General features: G+C 57.5%; 1 protein-coding gene across 1 annotated transcript in view; it reads right to left on the bottom strand.

Moving 5' to 3' along the window:
• The window catches only part of FAM178B (family with sequence similarity 178 member B), a 66919-nt gene that overhangs the window by 19588 nt on the left and 25726 nt on the right, over nt 1–21605 (bottom strand). The window contains exons 4-7 of the mRNA XM_080683840.1: nt 17190–17283; nt 16712–16888; nt 16379–16476; nt 5426–5513 (exon numbers count right to left, since the gene is read on the bottom strand). Coding sequence (XP_080539966.1) covers nt 5426–5513; nt 16379–16476; nt 16712–16888; nt 17190–17283 — 457 coding nt within the window. The remainder of the gene's footprint in view (nt 1–5425; nt 5514–16378; nt 16477–16711; nt 16889–17189; nt 17284–21605) is intronic.

Genomic DNA, 21605 nt, shown 5'->3' with positions numbered 1-21605 from the left:
GCCGCCCCCCTCACTGGGAACAATGGTCCACGCGTCATCCCATGCTGCCTGTTGTCCCATCCTCTCTCCCCCATTTTCCTCCCAGAGAATTTTAAAACAAATCTAAACACCACATTATTTTACCCACAAAGAGCTTCTAACAGACAAGGACAAGGATCCCTCCCAATATAATCATAATACCATTCTCTTGCCTAATAAAATTACCAAGAATGAATTCCTTATATAATCTAACACCTGCGTCTCAAATATGTCCTCCTGTAGTTGTTTTGTTGGAATGGGGATTCCCCACAAGGTCCACAACTTGCATTGGGTTGAAATGTCACTTAATCTGCTAGCTCCCCACCCCCGCTTTAACTGACCACCGTCTCTGAACAAATGGGCCAGTGTTCCCCACCCTCTGGACCGTGGTCCACATGAGTCCAGGTGTCTGCAGCAAGCAATCCTTCCCGCCAGCCCCTGCACCTGGTGTGGGCAGCCTCAGCTGGGCCCCAGCCAGCACCACCCAGCTGCCCCGGAACTAACTGTGGCAGGCAGGCTCCGACGGGGTCCCTCTGAGGCCACGTGCTGCCTGGGGAGCTGGTGATGCAGAACCAGGGAGCAGCATGAGGGGTGGGGGAGGTTCACAGAGGCACCATCTCTTCAGATGTAGCAGGTGCAGGGCGGTCAAAAGGGCAAGGGCTCAAGCCCCGAGCCCAACCCCTGCTTGAGCCCAGCCTGCCCAGCACACCTGGCTTTCTCCCTCTGTCACCCTCAGCCACCTGCTCAGCACCCCAGCAACTGTGGGCTTAGCCCAAAAGAGCAGCTGGGCTGAGGGCGAGGAGTCGGGCTTGAGGAAGCCAGGGACCTGGACTTAGTGTCTAATCCGTCAGGAGGGCAGAGAGGAGGCAGAGAGAGAGGGAGGGAGAGAAGGTGCTGGGTGAAGAGAGACACCACACCCAGTGTGCCTCTTACTCGGTCCCTGCAAGTCTGGGAGAGGTCCCAAAGCAGCGCTGCCTGCTCAGGGTGCACAGGGGCGCTCTGCAGCCCTCGCCCCAGTGGACCCTCCCAGCCAGTGAGCCTCGGGCAGGGCAGAGGAACACACGCAGAGCTCCCCAGTTTCCCCTCACCTCCCCCCCCCCAACTCAGCACAGCAAACCTCCAACTTCTGATTGCTTATCCCCTTGTGGTTCCAGTTCAGCCAGCCCATATCTCTCCAGGATAAGGACTTGTTTGGCCTGCATGGGTCCCAGTGGGCCAGCACATCTCCCCACCTGGCCCCCGTTTCTGGGAGCCGGCTCCATAAACACTCAGCCCTGGAAGGCAGACACCTCTAGGCCAGAAGCAAACGATCTTAGGAAGGCAGTGCTCCACTGGCCTCAACAGTCTGCGGGCAGAGGAGGCATGCCAGTTTCAGTGTGGGCACTGCCACAAAGCCCGTCGCTCCTGACTCAACCCGACCGCTGCTCCTCTTGCCCAAAGGAGAAGGCCAGGATCTCACCAGCGTGTGATGCCCCGGTGACCCCTGCTGCTTCCGGGAGCCTGTGCGAGTGGTCCTCTGACCAGACACTGCACAACTGGCCTCCCCTCCTTCTAGCCAGGCTCCAGGCCCACTGGCTGGTGAGGCCTTGCCCAATTCCCCGCAACATGCATCCTCCCGCCCTCACCACCCATTCACCAATCCTGACTCTGCCCTACCTTATTTCCATGGAACCTATCACCTTCTAACATGCTGTGCAATTTACTTTTTATTATTATCTGTTCCCCCTCCCTTACTAGAATGTAAGCCCCATGAGGGCACTGTCCCAGAGTCTAGCACAGTGCCTGGCACGTGGTACGTGTATAACCCACATCATTAAATAAACTAAAGGTAAAGAGCTGGGCAGTGCTGCAGCTAGTTTCCCTCGTAGAGGCAAACCTCATCCCCCTTGACGTCAACAATTTGAAGCCCATGTTTTTCGAACTCCAAACTGGAAGACATGACTTGACCAAAGAGGCTGCTGTGTGGCAAGAGGTGCCCTGAGGACCTCTGCCCAGCACTCGTTCCACATCAGTTCTCAGCCCTTGCATCCCCATTCCTAGGGAATCGGTTGATAAGGTTCATCAAGCACTCGTGCATTAAGGAGGACAAGGAAGGGATGGCCCTTGTCCTCTGACCTGCCATTCAGGACTAAAGCTCAAAGGACCAGCAGGCACCTGCAGCCGGAAGTGGCAGGTGCGGTCCAGGCTGTCACCACAGTGCAAGCCAAGGAGGGGCTGGGGAAGCACAGATGGCTCATGCGAGTCAAGGGCAGGACTCTGGAGCCAGGGCCTCTGGGCTCCAATCCCAGATCCACGGCTTTGCTGAGTGACCCTGAGAAGTTCCCTAACTCACCTGCCTTGGTTTCCCCATCTGTAAAAGATGGGCGATAAACCGAGTCCTTACACCTGGGGCTGCTGTGAGAAAGAGGCAAGCTTGAGATGGCCCCTGGGACACTATCCAGTTGGGAGGTGATGGGTGAAAAGGAAGATGTGTCAGTGCACAGAGCCGTGTGTGGAGGCGCTGAGCTGGCCCGCAGGCGGCTGCACAGAGGAGAAGTCGGGAGGGGGGCGTGTGGGCTGAGCATGGGTAGCTGTGGGCTCCAATGGCCCTTTGAAGGTGTGTTTCATGAGGATCCGTCTGACAAGCCAGACTGGAAAGGGGAGTGCCTGCAGCCGACACCAGGGAGGAGGCCGTGGCAACGGGGCTGGCTCGGAGATGGGGAAACACACGGAGGCCATGGGCAGGCCCGAGCTGGTCCTGCCTCCCCCAGCCACCAGGCATCTGGCACGGTCTTGCACAGCTGTACTGCCCGCTGCAGACTCCTCTTGCAGCACAAGCACGGACCAGCCTCCAGGGTTGGCTCAGGACACCGCTAGGAGCCTGTTCACTGCCTCCACTCCTGCTCACACCCTATCTTGATGGTGGCTCCCCTGCAGAGCCCGCAGGCCTCCCACCATGCTCCCCTCATGCACAGGCTCTCGTCAATAAAATCTAAGCAAAACAGCACTGGCCGGTGTGGATCAGTGGTTAAGAGTGTTGGCTATGGACTGAAGGGTTGTGGGTTCAATTCTGGTAAAGGGCACGTACCTCGGTTGCAGGCATGATCCTCAGGCCCTGGTCAGGGCATGTGTGGGAGGCAACCAATGTACATGTCTCTCTCACATTGATGTTTCTCTCTCTGTCTCTCCCCCTCCCTTTCTCTACCTCCCACTCTCTCTAAAAACCAATGGGAAAATATCCATTAACAACAACAAAAAGCAAAACAAAATCCCAAACCTTGAACTGATGCTGACATTGGAGTCGCCTCTGACTTTCTAGTCACTGCCAAATGCTACGGGCGGCTACCCCTACTGGCCCCCCACCGCACGCAGCCAGTCCTGCCCTCCTTGACCTTGGCGCTGGCCTTGCTGCACTCTGCTGACACTGTGCTCTGTTCTCCGTGGGGCTCGGTGACCTCTCTGGAGCCCTCTGGGATCACTCAGTCTCGTCCCTCACTGTCCCTGCTGCATCTCTGCCCGCCCTGCCCCTACCCCTTGGCATCCCCCACAACACTGTCTGGTCCCTCTGTTCTTCACACAGATGTCCCGTCATCAGCTGTCACTTCTGTGAAGTGACCCCTGTTCAGGCCACTCCCTCACCCAACCTCCCAAGGTCTCTGTCTGGAGAATATTCCCCTGCACATGTACCAGCAACTCACTGCCACAAGTGTGCATCCACAGTGTACACCCGCAGTGTACACCCACAGTCTGCACCCATAGTATATATCCACATTATACACCCAGTGTGCACCCCAGTGTGTACCTGTAGTGTACACCTGCAGTGTATACCCGCAGTGTGCACCCACAAGTGTGCACCTGCAGTGTGCACCCACAGTATACACCCACAGTGTACACCCACAAGTGTGCACCTACAGTGTGCAACTACAGTGTACACCCACAAGTGTGCACCTGCAGTGTGCATCCACAGTGTGCACCTCAGTGTATACCCACAGTATACACCTGCAGTGTGCACCCACAGTGTGCACCCCAGTGTGCACCCACAGTATACACCCGTAGTGTACACCTGCAGTATACAGCTGCAGTGTGCACACACAAGTGTGTACCGAGCTCCTTTGTGGCCAGCACTGTGCTAGGTGCCAAAGGGCAGCAGGAAGCAGCAGCCATTTGGTCTCTGCACTCAAGGAGCTGCTGGTGTGTGTGTGTGTGTGTACAGATACTGAGCAAACAAGTAAGAAAATATCAGGAGGTGAACCCCAGGAATAATTGAAAGACAGGGTGCCGGTGCCAGGGTACTTGGGTTGGGTGGCCTCTTCAGCCAGAATTGGAATGACAAGAAGTTCCAGCTGCGCTAAGTCCTAGGGGAAGAGCTTCTAAGGCAAAGGGGACAGTTAAGGCAAAAGCCAGGCGGGGCCTGCTCTGACAAGCCAACCCTGGTCACCTTGCTGAGCTCTGTCCCTGCTATGGCAGACTCAGCAAACCGTCTGCCCTGCCCCGAATGTGCTGGAACATTCTCTTAGCACTCTGGGTAAGGGGTTGCACCTCCAGTGGCTGGGCCTGTCCTGCCTGTCCCCAGGGCTGCGCTGGAGGGTTGGGCTGTATCCAGCACTTCTGGGTTTGCAGGGGGAACTCTTGGGAGGGTGAGCGCATTCTCAACCTCCCTGCCATACAGCCTGGCTGGCTGGGACCCAGGCTGCCCAGGGGCCCTGAGGGATGTTCTCTGAGCTGCAAGGAGGTTGTATCAGAGCTTTTTGGAGAGCAGAGGACCGGGAAAGAAAACAAGACTGCCTCCCACTGCCCTCAGGATGCCTGACGCTGGCACAGAGGTCACTGAAAGGGAGCAGTTTCAGTTGAATAGCATTTGTTTTCCATGTATAGAGAGTGATACAACAGCCCTGGCGGGTGTGTGCAGGAGGCAGCTGATTGTTGTTGTTCTTGCTCTCTCCCTCTCCGTTTCTCTCTCTCTAAAAAATCAAATCTATATATGCACGTTCTTTTTTTTAAAAAAAATGGCATCACCAGGGGCTGCAGGAGGAGTGGTTGGGGTAGTTAGTGTTTTACAGGTCGTTTCTGTTTGGGAAGATGAAAGTTCTTGAGATGGCTGGTGGGGACAGCCTCACAACACCCTGAACGTACTTAAGGCCACCGAACTGGACACTTTAAAATGGCTAAAAAGGGTGAAGTTTATGTTATCTAAACTTTACCACAATTTTAACTAAAAGTAATACACACTCCCTGCTCCCCACTCTATCCTCAGAGCCTAGCACATAGCAGGCATACACAAGTAACTGTCCAATGCAGGGATATGAGTAAAAAATTCAAATAACCTTTGGGAAAAGCACAGGGACGAGCAGGCCAAGGGGAGAGCTGTTCACTCGCCCACAGGCTTCCCAGCCTCCAGCAGACACACCTGGCGGAGGCGCAGACTCACCTGGGCTTCCTCTTTCCAGAGCAGGGGTGCCTCCTGCTGACCCAGCATCCGGGCAATGACCATGAGGCTGAGCTGGCTTCGAAGCTGCCTGTGGGAGAAGGAGGGAGGGGAGCAGAGTGCAGAGTGCGCAGTCAGACAGGAGCTGTGTTGACATCCATGGTGGGGGGGCGGGGGGGGGAGGACACCCACCACAGAGAAATGAACAAGGGAGAGCCGCTCTGTCTGGAGCACATGGGCTTTCTCATTTATTTATTTTAGAAGTAATCAGCCACGCATGATGGGAAAGTTAAAAAAATAAACAAACAGAAAAAGCAACTGGTAATTCAGAGGCTAGCATAGTGTCTTCCTTCTGTTCGTTTTCTTGCTCTGTGCTTACACTTACCTGTGGACACACAGAGATAGGGTGTGACCAATCCCCTTGCACAGGCCTTGCCTGTTCCCACATTTTGCTGTTGTTTTTCACTCAGCACCCAATGACTTTCCTTGGGAGAACCTCTTCCCCAGCCAGCCCAAACCTGGGCTCCCAGGGTGGGTGAGTGAGCTGGGCCTGGCCCAACACAGTCCCCATGAGCGAACCACTGGGCGGTGCCAGGGGTCTTGGCCAGACCTGACAGCCGAGTGCATGCCTTTCCAGCAGGGCCACTTATTTGGCAGAAGCGATCCCACAGCGGCTGGTGGCCATCTGCCTCCCTGTGGGCGTGCCTGAAGGATGAAGCAAACCTGATGGAGAGCAAGCCCTGACAGCACCCAGAGCCGCCATGCCTGAAGCCTCCAGCCCCAGGCCGTGCACTTGCTAGCAGCTGGTTGGTTGTGTGAGCCAATGAAGTCCCGTCTGCTTGAGTCATTTTGAGCTGGCTTCTGAGTCTAGCACCAAACGGCCATGATTCACTCATGATGGGGCTGCCATCTCCTCTCTTTAGGAGTGAAGACCTCTGATGTGGATTTAAGATGCTAATCGCTGGGGCTCTGATTTCCAGAGTCCTTGAGGGCTGGAGTGAGCCAAAGCAAAGAGAGGAGGGAAGTGGAGACCAGAGGGGGGAGAGGTGATGGGAAGGGGTCCAGGGCCCCTTCCCCACTCCTGCCACAGCCTCCACCAGGAGGTTACATCTTCCATGCACCCCCACACCTGTTGCCCCACCTCAGCAGCAGATGGCAGCCCCTAGCACACACTTTGATGTGGCCACAGCCCCTACTTCCTGCGGAAAGCCACCACCAGGGGAAGCAAGGAGAGTCCGGAGCTGGAGGAGACTGTTGGGCTGGAACTGCTCCTTAGAGAACCGCCCTCCAGTGACGGCACTGTGGGGGACCCACAGCGTGGACGACAACTCAGGAACTAAAGGAGGGAGGGGACGTGGGAGCAGCAGGTTGAGGGCAACACTCAGAAATGACGCTGCCCTAAGGAAGGACTTGGGGGAGCAGGACTGAGCCTCCTGCACCCTCTACCCCATGCCCAAGGCTGCCCAGGCCCCATGGTGCTGGGGATTGCGGGGCTGGGCAGGCTGGCATCTGAACCAGGGGCCTCATTTATTTTCTTCACTAGCAGTCAAGAAAGTCAGAGGCATCAACAAAGCGAGGCTCTTGATTAAACAAAGAAAAAAGGCAGCAGCTGGCGGTACCACTCCCACCAGGATGAGCATGAGAAGGAGGGAAGGCCCAGTGCCAGGAGGGTGTGGGCAGAGGGGCTCGCACACAGCTGGTGGGAACGCACCCTGGGGCCGCCACTCAGTGAACTGTTTGGGAGATCTACGGAAGCTGTCCACATGCCCACCTCGTGGCCCCGCAGAGATCGTCCCGGGCACCACGCACAGAAATGAGGAAGGCAGAAGGGCGGCCCCATGGTGGGTGAAAAATCCTACAACCAACCTTGCACGGGCAACTGTAGACCGCCTGCCAGCTCACCCAGCAGCATTCACGACCCCCTCAGTGCCTTGTGCGAGGCCAGACACAAAGGAATAGCCCTGGCGAGCAGCTCGGGCAGAGCAGCGTCCTGATGTGCCAAGGTTGCAGTTCGATCCTGGTCAGGGCACGTGTAAGAATCAAACAATGAACACATGAATAAGAGGAACAACAAATCGATGTTTCTTTCTCTTTCTCCCTTTCTCTCTCTAAACATCGATCAATGAAAATTTAAAAATAATATATGTATGGTTTCACTTATAGAAAGAACAAAAACGGGCAAGTACCAGCTAGCTGCTGGAAGTGGGGATACTGGTGACACATGGTGGGGCAGGTTCTACTTATGTTTCATTTCTTTTCTTTTTTAAAATTTTCTATTGATTTCAGAGAGGAAGGGAGAGGGAGAGAGAGATAGAAACATCAATGATAAGAGAGAATCCTTCATCAGCTGCCTCCTGCATACCCCAACACTGGGGATCGAGCCCACAACTCAGGCATGTGCCCTGACTGGGAATCGAACTGTGACCTCCGGGTTCATAGGTCAATGCTCAACCACTGAGCTACATTGGCTAGGCATGGTTCATTTCTTGATCTGGGTGCTAGTTCCACATGCTCAATTTGTGGAAATCCGCTGAGCCATACACTGACGGTCTGTGTTCTGTTCTGTTCATATATTATAGCTCAATAAAATAATTACTTAAAGAAGGAATCCAGCTGGGGGAGGAGAAAGGATTGCCAGATTTGGCCAATAAAAATATAGGATGCCCAGTTATTTTTGAATTTCTTATAGATAAACAAAGAATGTTTTTAGCATACGTTTCTACCATGCCATATTTGCATGATATCTGGCAACCCTGGGAAGGTCTGGCCACTCCCATCCATTCTTGAGGGGGAAGATGTGACATTAACCAGCGAGAGGTCGTCTGGCCCTGGCTCCTGTCAGCCTTGACCTTCTCCGCAGAGGGCTGTGGGTTCCCACCTCACCTCCCGAGTCCTGAGTGGGCTGCACCGGGCACAGAACACAGGAGCCCTCATCCTGGGTCCTCCGCCCTGCTGGGCACCTCTCAGCCCAGGTCCCCCACACTGCTGGGTACCCCTCATCCTGGGTCCCTACACCGCCCAGTCCCCCTCAACCTGGGTCCCCTCAGCCCCACCCTTCAGCCCTCCCTGGGCCCTGGCCCATCACACACCCTGCATGGTTTCCCTTCACAGTGAGCCAGAACCGGCTCTGCAGCTGCTCAGAGCCCCAGCAGCTGGCAGGGGACACAGTGGGAGGTAAATGGCCCCTCTGAGCTGCTGCTCAGAGCAACGTGCAGCCAGAGTCAGAAGTCCTGCATCTGGGCGTCCATAATCTAGCCAGGACTGCGAGGAGCTCCTTGGCACAGGGGGCAGGCGGGGAGGGCCCCGGGTGGGTGCGGGCGGGCGGTGAAGCAGAGCCGGGTGGGTCCAGAAGGGAAGAGGCGGTGGGTGGGTCAGGACAGGGCTGCTGTCCAGAAATGAAGAAAAGCCCAGAAAAAGCACTGAGGGGGTGAATGGATACAAAGAAACCCACATCTGAGAGCGGTGCTCCCCCTCGCCGCCTGCCTTTTATCCTAGGCTCTCCCTGCCTTTTAAACACAGTCCCCGGAGCTCTCAGCTCCCACAGGGAGAGGGGATGGGACCACTTTCTAATTTTAGACAAGTCACTCTGCAGAGGAGGAAAAGCAAAGATGCACCCTAACCACCCCCGCTGCAGGGGGCAGGCAGAGGGCCTGGCCGAGGATGGCCTGGGCTCCTCCCCACTGGAACTCGCACCAGGCAGACAAAGGAGGACGACGCAAAAGCCACTGGAGCGGCCCAGCCACTGTCATATAAGGCAAGGCTCCAGCCCAGGCTCAGCAGGCCCGCCTCGCCCTGCCCCCGCCACTCCCGGGGCCTCCCGAAGACCAGGACACTGGAGTAGCGCTCAGAGGAGCCCCAAGTGCTGGGGAATTTGGAAATGATTTTTTCAAACACCCAGCAGAGCCAGGATGTGGGATGCACCCCCTCAGCTCCTTCAAGGGGCAGCTCAGCCAGCACCCTGCAGAGAAGGCAGGACGGCTACCTAGGCAATGCAGCCCCCCGGGTGCCCGTCTTCCCTCCTCCAGGAACCAGGCCCTGCAAGGCTGAACTACCCTAAAAGGCCATCAGGCATCTGGCCAAAGGTGTGAGCCGCCTTTTCCATGTCTCTAGGGCGGCTCAGGAAGCAGCAGCAGCAGCTGCCCGTTCCTAGTGGAAATGCCGCCCAACACCCTGCCTCGGGGTGTCTGCCCAGCTCGCCTCGCCTCTCACCCACCTGCCCCAGGCCCTTCATGTGGGCTCCCTCCTGTGCGTGAGCAGGCACTGCCCAGGCACAAAGAGCCAGGACCTGGGCTCAGAGCTGAGGGCCACCTCCTCCATGGTCTGCAGGCATCCACACGCAGGCTGTGGCACCCCTGACTGTGGGCACACAGCGGGGACAGGAAGTATAGACAGCCACAGGCCCGTTCATGAACTGCCGTGTGGCACCTCCAAGGACCACCCTCTTCAACGGAGATGAAACCCACGGAGCGCTGCCGCTCTCCACTGTGCACGAGCGCGAGCGCTGCAGGTCCCTGTTCTGTGCACGTTCCAGCCTCGCAGACCCACCTGCCTGGCGGGGGCGGGGGTGGGAGCGGGAGGGTCTCTCTGCAGGTGCAGCTGGTGGAGGCTGTGGGCTCCTGGGGAGCAGGCACAGACTCTCCCAGGATGTGCTGGTGGCTACACAGGTGGCCCCTGTGAGGAGCATTGCGGCCCCTCTGCGGGGTTCTTCCTGACACACATTATAACTAAGGGGAAAGGTTACTGCTCTTTAGGAAATAGAGCTCATATGGACAATTGCAAGACAATGTCATCCCTCCCTCCCTCCCTCCCTCCCCCCTCCCTCCCCCCCTCCCTCACTCCCTCCTTCCCTCCCTGTTTTGGTATAACCCTGGGCTTAGAAAACACCTAAACATCACCCATCTACCATCTGCCCGGCCATCCATTCCAACAGCCCTCACAGTCTGGAGGGAGGTGGCAGTGCTGCCGCCAGCTTCTCTCCTCGCCACTCTAGGCTGGTTCCTCCCAGGGCATCCGCGGCAGGGGAGATGCGCGGGGCAGAGGCCCCACGATGCTGTGCAGTAACGGAGTGAGCCCAAAGGCTTTCGCACACATCTCGCTGTCAAATCCCCCTTCCTACATCTTCTTCTTAATTGTGCAGCTGGGTCTCTCTTTTCTCCCCAGCCCGGCACTATGGTGTGTTGAGATCTTCCTTTTGCTGTCAATTGAATTCATGCCACGAGTGAATCTGATTATTGTTCCCCTGATGGCCTCGTCCGAGATGCTGGGTCTCCTGGTCACGCTGGTGGTGAAGACAGCACGCTGGTGGCCACAGCCGCCCCCAAGCAGACTCCATGGCCAGCAGTGCCTTCTGATGAAGAGCCCGTCCAGTTTACATCCCTCAGCCCACGTTTCCTCTACACGGTCCACAAGCAGCAATGACGGCTCTACCCAATGCCCTGGAAGAACCTAGGTCTACAGAGTACTTCCTGGCTGCCTGTCATAGAAGAAATGAAGCTCGCCTGGTTCGATTTGCTCCCGGGAATCCTGGACGGCTGTGTGCTCACAGCCCGTTGCCAGGGAACGAACTGTGGGTGTGGGCGGAGAGTACCTTCTGCCCCTCCCCAGGCCCCGCTCTCTCACCCCAGGGCACCATCTGCCCCCCTCACAGGACTGATGCCACGTCCCTCCACTGGAGGGAACCTCACCTCCTCCACACAGCCACATGCTGCCTACATCCCCTCCTGAGGCCTCAAGTCCCTGCGGCCAACATATGAGTCCAGGTGAAACATTATGCCCCCAACAAAGACGACAGATGCAGAAGAGGGATCTGTAGTGCTTTTCTCTCTCCATCAGTGTGAACGTTTCACTGTCAGCCCAAACAGCGCTCCCGGCTGCCAAAATAGCTGCACACCCTCCCACGGGCCTTGGTTTCCCGCACAGTATTACCACCATCCATGTGGTCTACTCCTCTCGCTTTTGAACCCTTCCTCCCATCTCCCATCTTCCTTCCTTCCTTTTATTCTTCTTCTTTTTTTTAGAGAGAGAAAGGGAGAGGGATAGACAGAAACATTGATGAGAGAGAAACACTGATTGGCTGCCTCCTGCACTTCTCCTACTGGGATTGAGCCCACAGCCTGGCATGTGCTCTGACCAGGAATTGAACTGGCAACCTCTTGGTGCATGGCGATGCTCGACCACTGAGCCACACCAGCTGGGCCGTAGTCAGTTGTATCGCAGGATCTCCTAGCCCAAGTCCCATCTTTGTTTCTGGAGTCCACTACTAAAAGATCACCTCTCTCAACGCTTTTTGAGTCCTGCCCTCCAGAAGCGCCCGCTCCCCCAGCATGCTTACCGAGCCCCCCTCACCACACTCCTCCCTCAGCAGGCTCCAGCCTGAGGCGTCTGCAAAGGGCACCAGCCACCAGAGGCTGTGGCAGGAGGTTTCTGGGAGGAGGCGACGCCTTGCTCGGAGCCTCATCTTGAGGGTGAGGAAATGTTTACCAGACAACGGGAAGGAGAGGGAAGAGGCTTCTCTAAGAAGAGGGGGCGCCTGGCTGGGGGGCTCAGTTGGTTGGAGCCATGTCCTGATGTCTTGGGGTTGTGGGTTTGATCCCAGTCGGGCACATACAAGAATCAACTAATGAATGTATAGGTAGGTGAAGCAGCAAATTGATGTTCCTCTCTCTCTCCCACTTCCTCTCTCAAATCAATTAAAAAATTTTTTTTTAAAAAAGAAGAGGGAACAGATGTCAAAAAGCTTAGAGACAATGCTTGTGGTTTTGGTGGCCACAAAGATTTAGGACGTGGCTGGAGCGTGGCAGCCTGAGGGGGGTGGGAGCGGGAGGAGGGGAGAAGGTAGAATTGGGAAAGAGGCCCAGAGGCCCTCATATGTGAGGTGGGGCTCGAGGGTGGTAAGCATAGGAGTGACATGGCCGGATGTGTGTGAAGGTCACACTGCTGGACAGCGGGGCAGTTGGTTGGCGGGACAGAGCCTGGCAGGATACAGCTCTGATTCCCTGGCAGAAGTCCCAGCTGGTAGCGCAAGCTGGAACGGTGGCAGCCACGGTAGGATGACAAGGAGGGATGCATATTCCCCAGCGCGGGAATGGGGAGGCCTGGCGGGACGGAAGGTGCCCCCGCACTGCCAGGCTTCAGGTGGTGGGCAGGTGCTAATGCCACCAGGGGGATCTGGGCGACGGGGGTGGGGGGGGGTGGGGGGGGTGGGGGGGAGGGGTGGCCCTCCTTGGCAGGTGTAGACTTCTGCTTCACGCACGTGCACCTGGGAACGCCTGCCTGCACAGGGAAGTCTGGCCACAGGTGTCGCCTTGGCAGCCCTGCATGTGGTTGGAGCTGAAGCTGTGAGGTGGATGGGGTGGGTCTCAGGTCAGGACCACCCCTGGAGGGGAGTGAAGGAAGCAGACTTGGGTTAAGGGGGAGCCAGGCTGCGATGCACTCATGGCAAAGCTGACCCCACAAGGAGCCCTGGGGCTGGCGAGGTCCTTCAGAGACACCCAGAGTGGGGCCTTTGTACCCCATCACTGGGCTGCTCCCGAGGGAGGGCCCAATCTTGGGGAAGGTGACCGGCTTCCGCGGAGACAACCCCTGGGGTGGGCTGGGGAGGCAACAAGACTCCGGCAGCTGGGTAGGGGCGTCCGAGTTCCCCAAGGGACAGAAACCACAGTGCCGGCCCGCTGCAGAGAAGAGGCCTGGGGCAGAATCCTGAGCACAGCAGGCTGGAGGGCAATCAGTGACACAACGGAGGAGGGGTGAGGACAGGGAGGGATCAGGAGGGGTCCTGTGGAACTGGGGAAGAGGCAGGACAAGACATTGTTCAGGAGAAAGAGCTATCAGGTCACTGGTGACAGACACCGAGGAGAGGCTGGTGCTGGCGAGGTACGTCTTGTCCACTTCTGGCTCGTAAGTCACTCCAACCACCTCCCTACACACTCACTCCTGAACGTGAGCCGGGCCCTCTGAAGCTACTCCCCTCACTCTCCCGCTTCCTGGCTGCGTTTCCTTTGCTGTCTACCTCCCAGCTCCAGCCATGGCCCCTTGACCTCCAACATGACCTTCATCTTTGTTTCTTGTTCCTCCAAATGTTGAACCCTTCTAAAATACTAAGGCCATTTTTACACGTTGGCTGCCTCCTTCTAGAATGTTCTGAATGTCTTTCCAGGTGAGAACCCCCTACAACACTCTGAGCTCTGAAGACTCCAGCATGTGTCTAGGTTCAGATAAGAAGCAAGAGGAAGCCGGGAAGGAAAGTTTGGAGATGTAGCAGGAGGTGGAGGAACGGGGGTGGAGACAGAACTGTTCTAAGGTAGGATACTCACGAGGGCAATGATTTGCTGAGGAGGGAAAAAACTAGTAGAGAATAAAACGCTAAAGGTAGAGGAGTAAGTCTGCTTCATCAGCCAGCTCCCCTTGGGGCTCAGAATCGGCTGCTTCAGGCAGAAAGGGACTGTGCTGAGAGGACACTGGGGGCTCTGGAATTCAAGGGAAGGTGAAAAACTGGGCTTGAAAACCAGTCAGGAGCCAAGGGCCATGGGCAGCAGTGAGCAGGCAAGGTCCTGCAGGGGAGGAGTGGACGGGCTGCTTCCTGGGCTCCTTGCCACAGAAGCATCTGCCTGGTGTGCCCGCTGGCTCCCAGGAGGTGACAAAGCTCTGTGTAGAGGGAGCACAATGAGGGATTTCCCGCAACACAGGAAGGATGCCCAGCGTCTAGGAACAACTGGCTCTTCCCTTAAAAATAAAGAGAGCCCAAACCGGACTGTGAGGCACGTTCTGGCCTGCACGTGTTCATAAATATTCAGGAGCACCAGGTTATTCCATCACTGGTCCAGGCGGGAGGACCTCTGCAGGGAGCGGTGCTCTAAGGGACAGGGGGAGAGAACACACAAACAAATGCCAGGAGCGTTTGGTATTTGGTAAGTCAGGAAGGGAAACGAAGACATTCAGGTCTGGAGGCCCCAAGGAGGGAGCCGACTTGGAGAGGATGGTCAGCTGAGGTTTCTGTGAGGAGGCGACATTTTGGCCGAGACCACAGTGATGCGAAAGTGTGAGTCTCCTGCCAGTGTGGGGGAGGGAGTGTGCTGGAAAGAGGGGACATCAAGATGAAAGTCCCCGTGTGCCCCAGGGACAGCGAGGGGCAGAGCAGCGCCAGGGGCCACATCCCAAGGTGCCTTACAGGCCATCTTGGAATGAACTTCCCTCCCAGCATGACGCGAAGCCTTTGGGGATTCTTAGACAGGGAAGTGACTCACTTTTCTGTGGTGGTTCTTTTACTGCTAAATGTCCTGTGTGTGATAACTATTACGTTAAAAAACACATACGTACAGGAAGCAAGGCCGTAACTTTCTGAGATACCGTCAGGACCAGAACGATCTGACGTCTGGGATCTGTTTCCCGAGGATCCGGGGTAGGAAAGGTGGGGAGAGCAGGTAAGGGTGGAAGAAATCACCAAGGCCATAGTGAATGTCTGTTGAGATGGAACGTGGATGTGTGGAGCCCATTACGCCAGTCTCTCTACTTCTGTATATGTTCAAAATGTTCCAGAGCAAAACTTTAAAAAATCATTAAATAGCTCGGCCAGTGTGACACTCAGTGGTTGAGTGTCGACCTATGAACCAGGAGGTCACGGCTCAATTCCCGGTCAGGGCACATGCCCAGTTGTGGATTCCATCCCTGGTAGGGGCCTGCAGGAGGCAGCAAATCAATGAGTCTCTCATCATTGATGTTTCTATTTCTCTCTTCCTCTCTGAAATCAATATATTAAAAAAGAACTATCTGAATAAATGTGCCAAGTTCGTATACATGGAAAGTCACTGGATGGGTATCCAGAGTTAGGGGCCTGATCATGCGTCCGTCCACTAGGGAACACTGCAGCTGTGGAAGAGAAGGCTTTCCTCCTAAGTGTGCACGTGCATGTACACATGTATATGTATATGTACAGTGTGTGTGTATAGCCCAGTTCTTTCAAATATCGAGCAAAATCTTCCCTTTCAGGACTACAGGGAGGCCTCCTCTCCTTCAACCAGAGTCATGGGAAGGAGACTGAGCCCCCATCTCAGGACTGGAGTTGGGCTCAGGCTGGTCAAACCCCACTAGGCCCAAGGGACATGAGGCTGAATTAAAGCTCCAAGCTCCCCCAGAAGCACCCGGGGAAGGAGCTGCAGGGGCCGGCCCAGTGGGGGTGCCTTGAAGGCTGAGGCCCTTCCGAGGTGGACCCCAGGCCAGGCCAGGTTATAAGGGTGGGCAGGGGTGTCATTCTAGGCGGGAGGAGCTGCAAGTGGACCAGCCAGAAGAACAGAGGGGCTGGGGAGGGCCTGCTGAGGGAAGGGCACTGCACCCCTGAGACGGTGGCTATCGTGGGAGAAGGAAGGAGCGAGGTGAGGGGGGGCCAGGTCTAGCGGATGGGTGCATCTCCGTGTGGGCTGAGCTTGCTCCTCGTTCAACAGTGTGAGGCGCTGTTCTAGGGCGGGATGCGGCATGGCCCGGGGAAGGACTTGCTCCTGGAGGGCCCAGCCACACACAAGGAAACACAGGAAGATCACTTGGGGCAGAGACCACTGCAGTGCAGATGTAGCAAATGATAAACCTAGAGTGTGAGAGGCGGGTGGGAGGGGCAGAGACCAGGGGACCTCGTGCAGAGTGGTCTAATGACAAGAAGGAACCCTTCACCAACAGGGGAGAGAACGCAAAGAAAGGAGGGCGGGGCCACCAGTCACCAGCTAACTGTGTGAGACAATTGCTTTGCTAATAAAACCACTGTAAGGAAATTCGCTTTTCCCGTCTGTAATGAACTCATTAGTGAGTACTGTTTTTAGTCCTTTCCCCGGGGTTTTAGAGACTTTGGAGTGTGGGAGGTTTGCTGAGACTGGTGGGGATGGCTCTGGATTCCCACACCCCACCGGCAGGGGCGGGCTGAGTATCAGAGGGAGGAGGCCAGGAGGTGCACCCCCCTGATGCGGCACCCACCTGCTGCGGGAGGTCACATCCGGGAAGAACTGCACGACGGCCAGCAGATTGTGGTGGTGATCCGACACCGAGCTCAGGGCGCGGCACAGCTGCTGGAGCTGTGGGGACAGCCAGCACCACCGTGGTGGGCGAGGGAGGGGCCACTTCCTCCTGACTCTCACCAGCCCCCTCGGAGGGTCAGAGGACCAGCCATGCAGGCAGGGACAGGAGGGATGTTCCCTGGCATTTCCATGACCTCATGACCTCTGAGCATGCCATCCCACTCTGGGGCGTGTGAAGGGCACCTAGGGGTCCTCTAAAGGAGGGGGCTGGGGCTGGCCCAGGGCTCCGTACCTTCCCCGGCCACTCCTGGATGTTCTGGAGGAGCAGCAGCAGCAGCTGCTGCAGGTCGGCATTGGGCAGCAGGCGCAGCCGCACGTCCAGGCCGGCTCTGCACAGCAGCTCCATCAGGTCCAAGAGGTCTCCATCAGGGGTGGCCCTGGGCCGCGCCTGCGCACACAGTGTCAGGAACTGGAGAGCAGAGAGAACACGAGGGTAGTGGGGCCTTCCTGGGCGACAGGGCAGCAGGAGGGGTCGCACTGTGAGCCCCTCGCCACGTTGGGGAGAAGCCGAGATAAGCAGGGAGGTGAGTGCAGCCCCGCGGGCCTCAGGTGGCAGGTGGTGGCATGGAGGGTGTGAGCGTCCTGGCGTCAGTGCTGGCAGCCCGTGCAGTGCCTGCAGTGGTGCCCAGCCTGTGGGTGCGGGGTGGCACTCCCGGAGCTGGCCTGTGGAACGGGCCTGGATGGGGCATAGAGGCAGCCATTTGACTCACCTTATAGATGTAGCTCAGGCTGATGTCCAAGGCCGTCTCCTGGCGGGTGTCCTGCTGCTCACGCCAGCTCGGGCTGGCCGCACTGGCAAGCACTCTAAGTCAAGACAGAGACAAAGGGAAGGAAATGGGAATGGGCACCAGAGAGAACTGAGGTGAAGGGGCCCGCACTCGCTCAGAACACAAAGCCCAGGGCCCAACCACTCAGCCTGGACCCCGTGTGTGCCAGTCGCTACTGCTGTGAACAAATTACCCCAAATGCGAAGGCTTAGGACAACGTTTTTATCTCACACAGGTCCGGAGGGGCGGGGACACAAAAGCAACTCAGCTCTGTGGTTGGGGCTCAGGGTCTCTCAGGAGGGTGTCCCCAAGACGCTGGGGGATGGGCTGCTGTGGTGTCAGGCCTGGCTGGGCAGGCGGAGCTCCCGAGCTCACTCCCACAGTCAGCAGGCAGCCTGCTTTTTGAAGGCAGGCAAGTGACTCGAGAAGAGAAGCCTGGGACGAGGATGTAGCCTTTCACACCTGGCCTCGGAAGTGACGGCCAGCCTGCGGACACCGAGCCAGCCTGCGGACACCGGGCCAGCCTGACGGCTCCACTCTGGCCAGGCCTCCAGCTGCAGGTTCCTGGGACTTGGGAAGTAGAAAGCCGTGCTCCACTGTCCCCACAGCCGTCCTCAGAGGCGTTTTCTCCGTCCATCCAGGCGTGGAGATGCGTGCTCCGGACGCATGGAGCTGCAGCCTCCAAAGTCAGTAAGGCAGGTGACAATCAGAGCAAGAGCGATGTTCGAAAACCCTCCAGGCGGCACACTGTCAGGCGTGCGCTGAGGAGCCCAGCATGGACCCTCCTCCGAGGGAGGGAGCAGGCCTGGGGTAGCCCAGGTGCAGTCAGAGGACAGGGTCATAGCAAAACCCATTCAGGACTAAAGTCACACTCAGGGTGGCAGGATGCCCCCAGGAGGCAGGGCCACCGCCCCCTGCACACGCTTCGCAGGACGCCCCGCTCAGCCATTCTCTCAGGGGTCAAGTGTGTCCTGTTGAGGTCAGATAAGCGAGGCGAGTTTATGACACTGTCTCATCCACGTTCCCACTCGTGCGGACCAGCCTGGAGGGCTGCTAGCGGGAGCCCTCGCTGAATGAAGACGCTGATGACAGCGCTGCCAACCCCAGGTCCTGCTCCCCCGCAAGCTCCGGGGAGGCCTCTGCTCTTCCCTACGTGGCACTGGCACTGCTTCTCGGGCAAGGAGGAGACCCAGTCTAGGCATTAATGATGTCGGTGCCAACAACCACGCTGGGGCGCAGGCGAGGGCTGGGTCCCCCGTGGATTAGGGCCAGGGAGGGGGCGGCCAGCTTACACCTGGGAAATGTGGTTGGGCTGTCAGTCCCAGGGGATGCAGCTGGAGCAGCCTGAGCTCACAGGTGGGCAAGCATGGGGGGCTTCCAGATTCCCCAAAGGGAGCATCAGAGTGCGCACGATGCCTCTGTGGAGAGCAGTGGGCTTTCAGACACTGTGGTGACCTGGGAGCTGGTGACACCGAGGGGGGGGGCGTGGCTGTGACAGAGCCCACTCCTCCTGGGAGGGAAAGCCAGCCTCCCAGTGAGAGGGACAGCCTCCCCCAGTGAGTGGGACAGCCTCCCAATGAGAGGGACAGCCTTCTGGAAAGTGTCCCACACTCTGCCTCCCTGTGCACCTCTCCTAGGGAGCAACAGGCTGTAGAACGGGGTCCTCCCCTCCCTTCTGAGGAGCCACTTAACTGAAACGTGGCGTCTGTGACTGCTCTGCTGGGAGGCAGCATGAGCTGGTCCCAGGCCTCCACGTGGCTCCCGCAGGTGGCCACGGAGCACAGGGACTGATGGCCTAGCCCCCTCCCCGCAGCAGGTTAAGAGGGAGCCACGTGAATCCATGAGCGAAGCAGCCTCATCTGGGCCGCCCGTCCCTCACGGCGAGGTCAGGGCTCACAGCCCCATGAGCAGCACCAGGAGCTGGAGTCTGGGTCACAATGACCCACTGAGTAATCTTTCTTTTTTGGGGGAAGAATTATAAATGTATTAGGTCATCTGGAAAACCAGCCCCATTTTGTTTTTCCCAAGAGTTGAAAAACAACAGTTACTACCTGTATGGCTGCGACCTTCTCAGCAGGAGGGTAAGTGTGGGTAACACCCTCCCACCACAACCCAGAGCTGCTGTGAGGGCGAAGAGGGCCCTGACTAGCAGGGGCCCTTTCAGTGGACTGTCATCTGCTCACTGTTTCTTTCCGAGGGCCACGTGGGGGCCTGCCAGCCCCGGGCACAGCAGCAGGCCTGCTGGCTGAGAGGCAGGCCTGTGTCCAAGCAGGGCTCTCAGCTTTGTCATCGGAAGCGGCCCTGGAGGACCAGCCATGGTCCCTGCGGCCCTTCCCTCTCTTCCCAGGTGAGACTCAGGAGCATGTGGCATAGCCCCTCCGAGGAGGCCGGAGCTCTCGTTCAGCGCCCACACTGGTCCCTCCTCCCCCGCTCCCCCACCCCAACATCCTCCTGATGCCTCTCTGCGCTGCCCCGTCTCTGGCAGAGGGCGACTCTTTGCAACAGGCGAACAGCAGACCTTCACACGTGTCCACTGCGGAAGGGCCATGTCTTTTTGAAAGGACATCTCGAGGCTCCCCAGGAGATGCTGACGGTGTAAGGAAATCTGAGATTAAGAACAGATGGTGGGAGGCCTGAATTTCTCACAGCAGCGGGAAAGGCAGCCAAGCCGTGGGCCGCGCAGACGCTCAGCCCTGTTTCCAGCCTTGGCCATCACGAAGCCCTGTGGGTGCCCTGCAGGAGACCCAGCATCTGCTCTGCCCAAGATGGGGCATCCCTGAAGCCGACAGAGAAGAGCTGTCCCTGGTGTGGACCCAGCTGGTGCAGGGCAGGCCTGCTCTGAGCCTGGTCAGGAACAAGATGAGGAGGGTGGTGGGAGAAGGCAGCTGCCCTCCAGTGCTCTTGTGACCCGTGTATCCACGAAGGATGCCACACCCTTGCTAGAGGAGATGCTGGGACCTGCTTCCTGAACCTCCCCCATGACATGTCATCTTCCCACCCATGACCCCCAGCACTTCCCCAAGCACAGCAGTCAGCCAGCCCCCACGAAACACCTGAGCATCTTTTGCCACTGCCCCCACGCGGTCACAGGAGGGCATCCAGGACCTGTCTGCTACTCTGCAGGAGGCTGTGTCCAGGCAGATACACCTCCCCAGGTCTTGTGCCTGGTAGATGGTTCTACCGACTCTTACAGCGCAGTGACAGGGAGTCCACGGTGGCCACTGACTGCTCCTTGGGGCCAGCTCTAAATGCTCTTGGGAAACGGCATCAACCACAAGCCCAAGGTGTGGGCCCAGGGAAGGAGGCCTGGCTGTCACCACGGCTCTGGTTGCTCCTGGGCCTGGTCTGAGGACCACTTGGCTCTGCCTGCCTCCTGCACAGGCTGACTGCACCTCGTAAGGCGGAAGTCTGCGTGCTGGGTCTGTTCCCAAGTGTCTGGGGGACACGTTTAAAGGGCCACAGTTCCAGGCCAACCCGCCTGCCTCCCGCAGCCTCCAAGCACAGTGGTTTGTCCTGAAGCATCCGCAGCAGGAAGCTATGGAAGGGAGGGGGAGGGCAGTGGCTCTGCGAGCGCAGAGTGACTGAGTGCTTATGTCTCCAGCCAGGCTCTCTGAACCCCACAGCACCCCCACTTCTGATGCGCACTTGTTTTCTGAGTGCCATTCTCTCCTGACTCATCCTAGGGGGTGGTGTGATGGCAGCTCTGGGCTGGGAAGAGGCTGATCACTCCGGCTTGAGCTCAGGCGAGTGGGGGCTGGAGCTGCAGGCAGGCACGCGCAGGACAGTCACGGCAGAGCCAGTGTGGTTTAGTTGGCAGATGATTACTAATCACGGTCGTGGAAGAAATTCTTCAGAAAGCATGGGCCTTCTCCGCGGATGGACATTGGTCCCAGCACCTTCTGGGATGAGGGACTGTCCGCAGGAGGCGGCTCCCATGTAACAGCCCGCTCAGGGTTCTGAACACTCTGTTGTATCTCAAACCAACTTCTGAATGAATTTTCCAGAAAGAGGTTAGATGGGCCATAACCTGTAGAACAAGCTCCTAGTGTGTACGGCTTTCACAGCCCAGGTCTTGTCACTGTCCATCCAACTGATGGGCATTGTATGGCTTTGTTCCAAAGGGCAGGGACCATGCTTATGCAAATTAGCATCACCCAGCCCAGTGCACAAAGGGCACACCCGCACACAAATGGAGCATCGTGGAGTCCCGAGCTACTGTGCCCTGCTGATCACGAGGGTGGGAGCCCCACGGAGGCCTGGAGATGGACTGAAGAGGCTGGGCGCGTGTCTTTGGAGAGGCAGGGCAGCGAGGGCTCTGCATCAGGAAGGGGCAGAAGAGATGCCAATCAAAGCAGCAAG

The sequence above is a fragment of the Plecotus auritus genome, assembly GCF_963455305.1.
Source record: "Plecotus auritus genome assembly, chromosome: 8".
In the NCBI taxonomy this organism is placed as follows: Eukaryota; Metazoa; Chordata; class Mammalia; order Chiroptera; family Vespertilionidae; genus Plecotus; species Plecotus auritus.
Note: the sequence above shows the minus strand (reverse complement) of the source record. Positions and strands in the feature narration are given on the sequence as shown.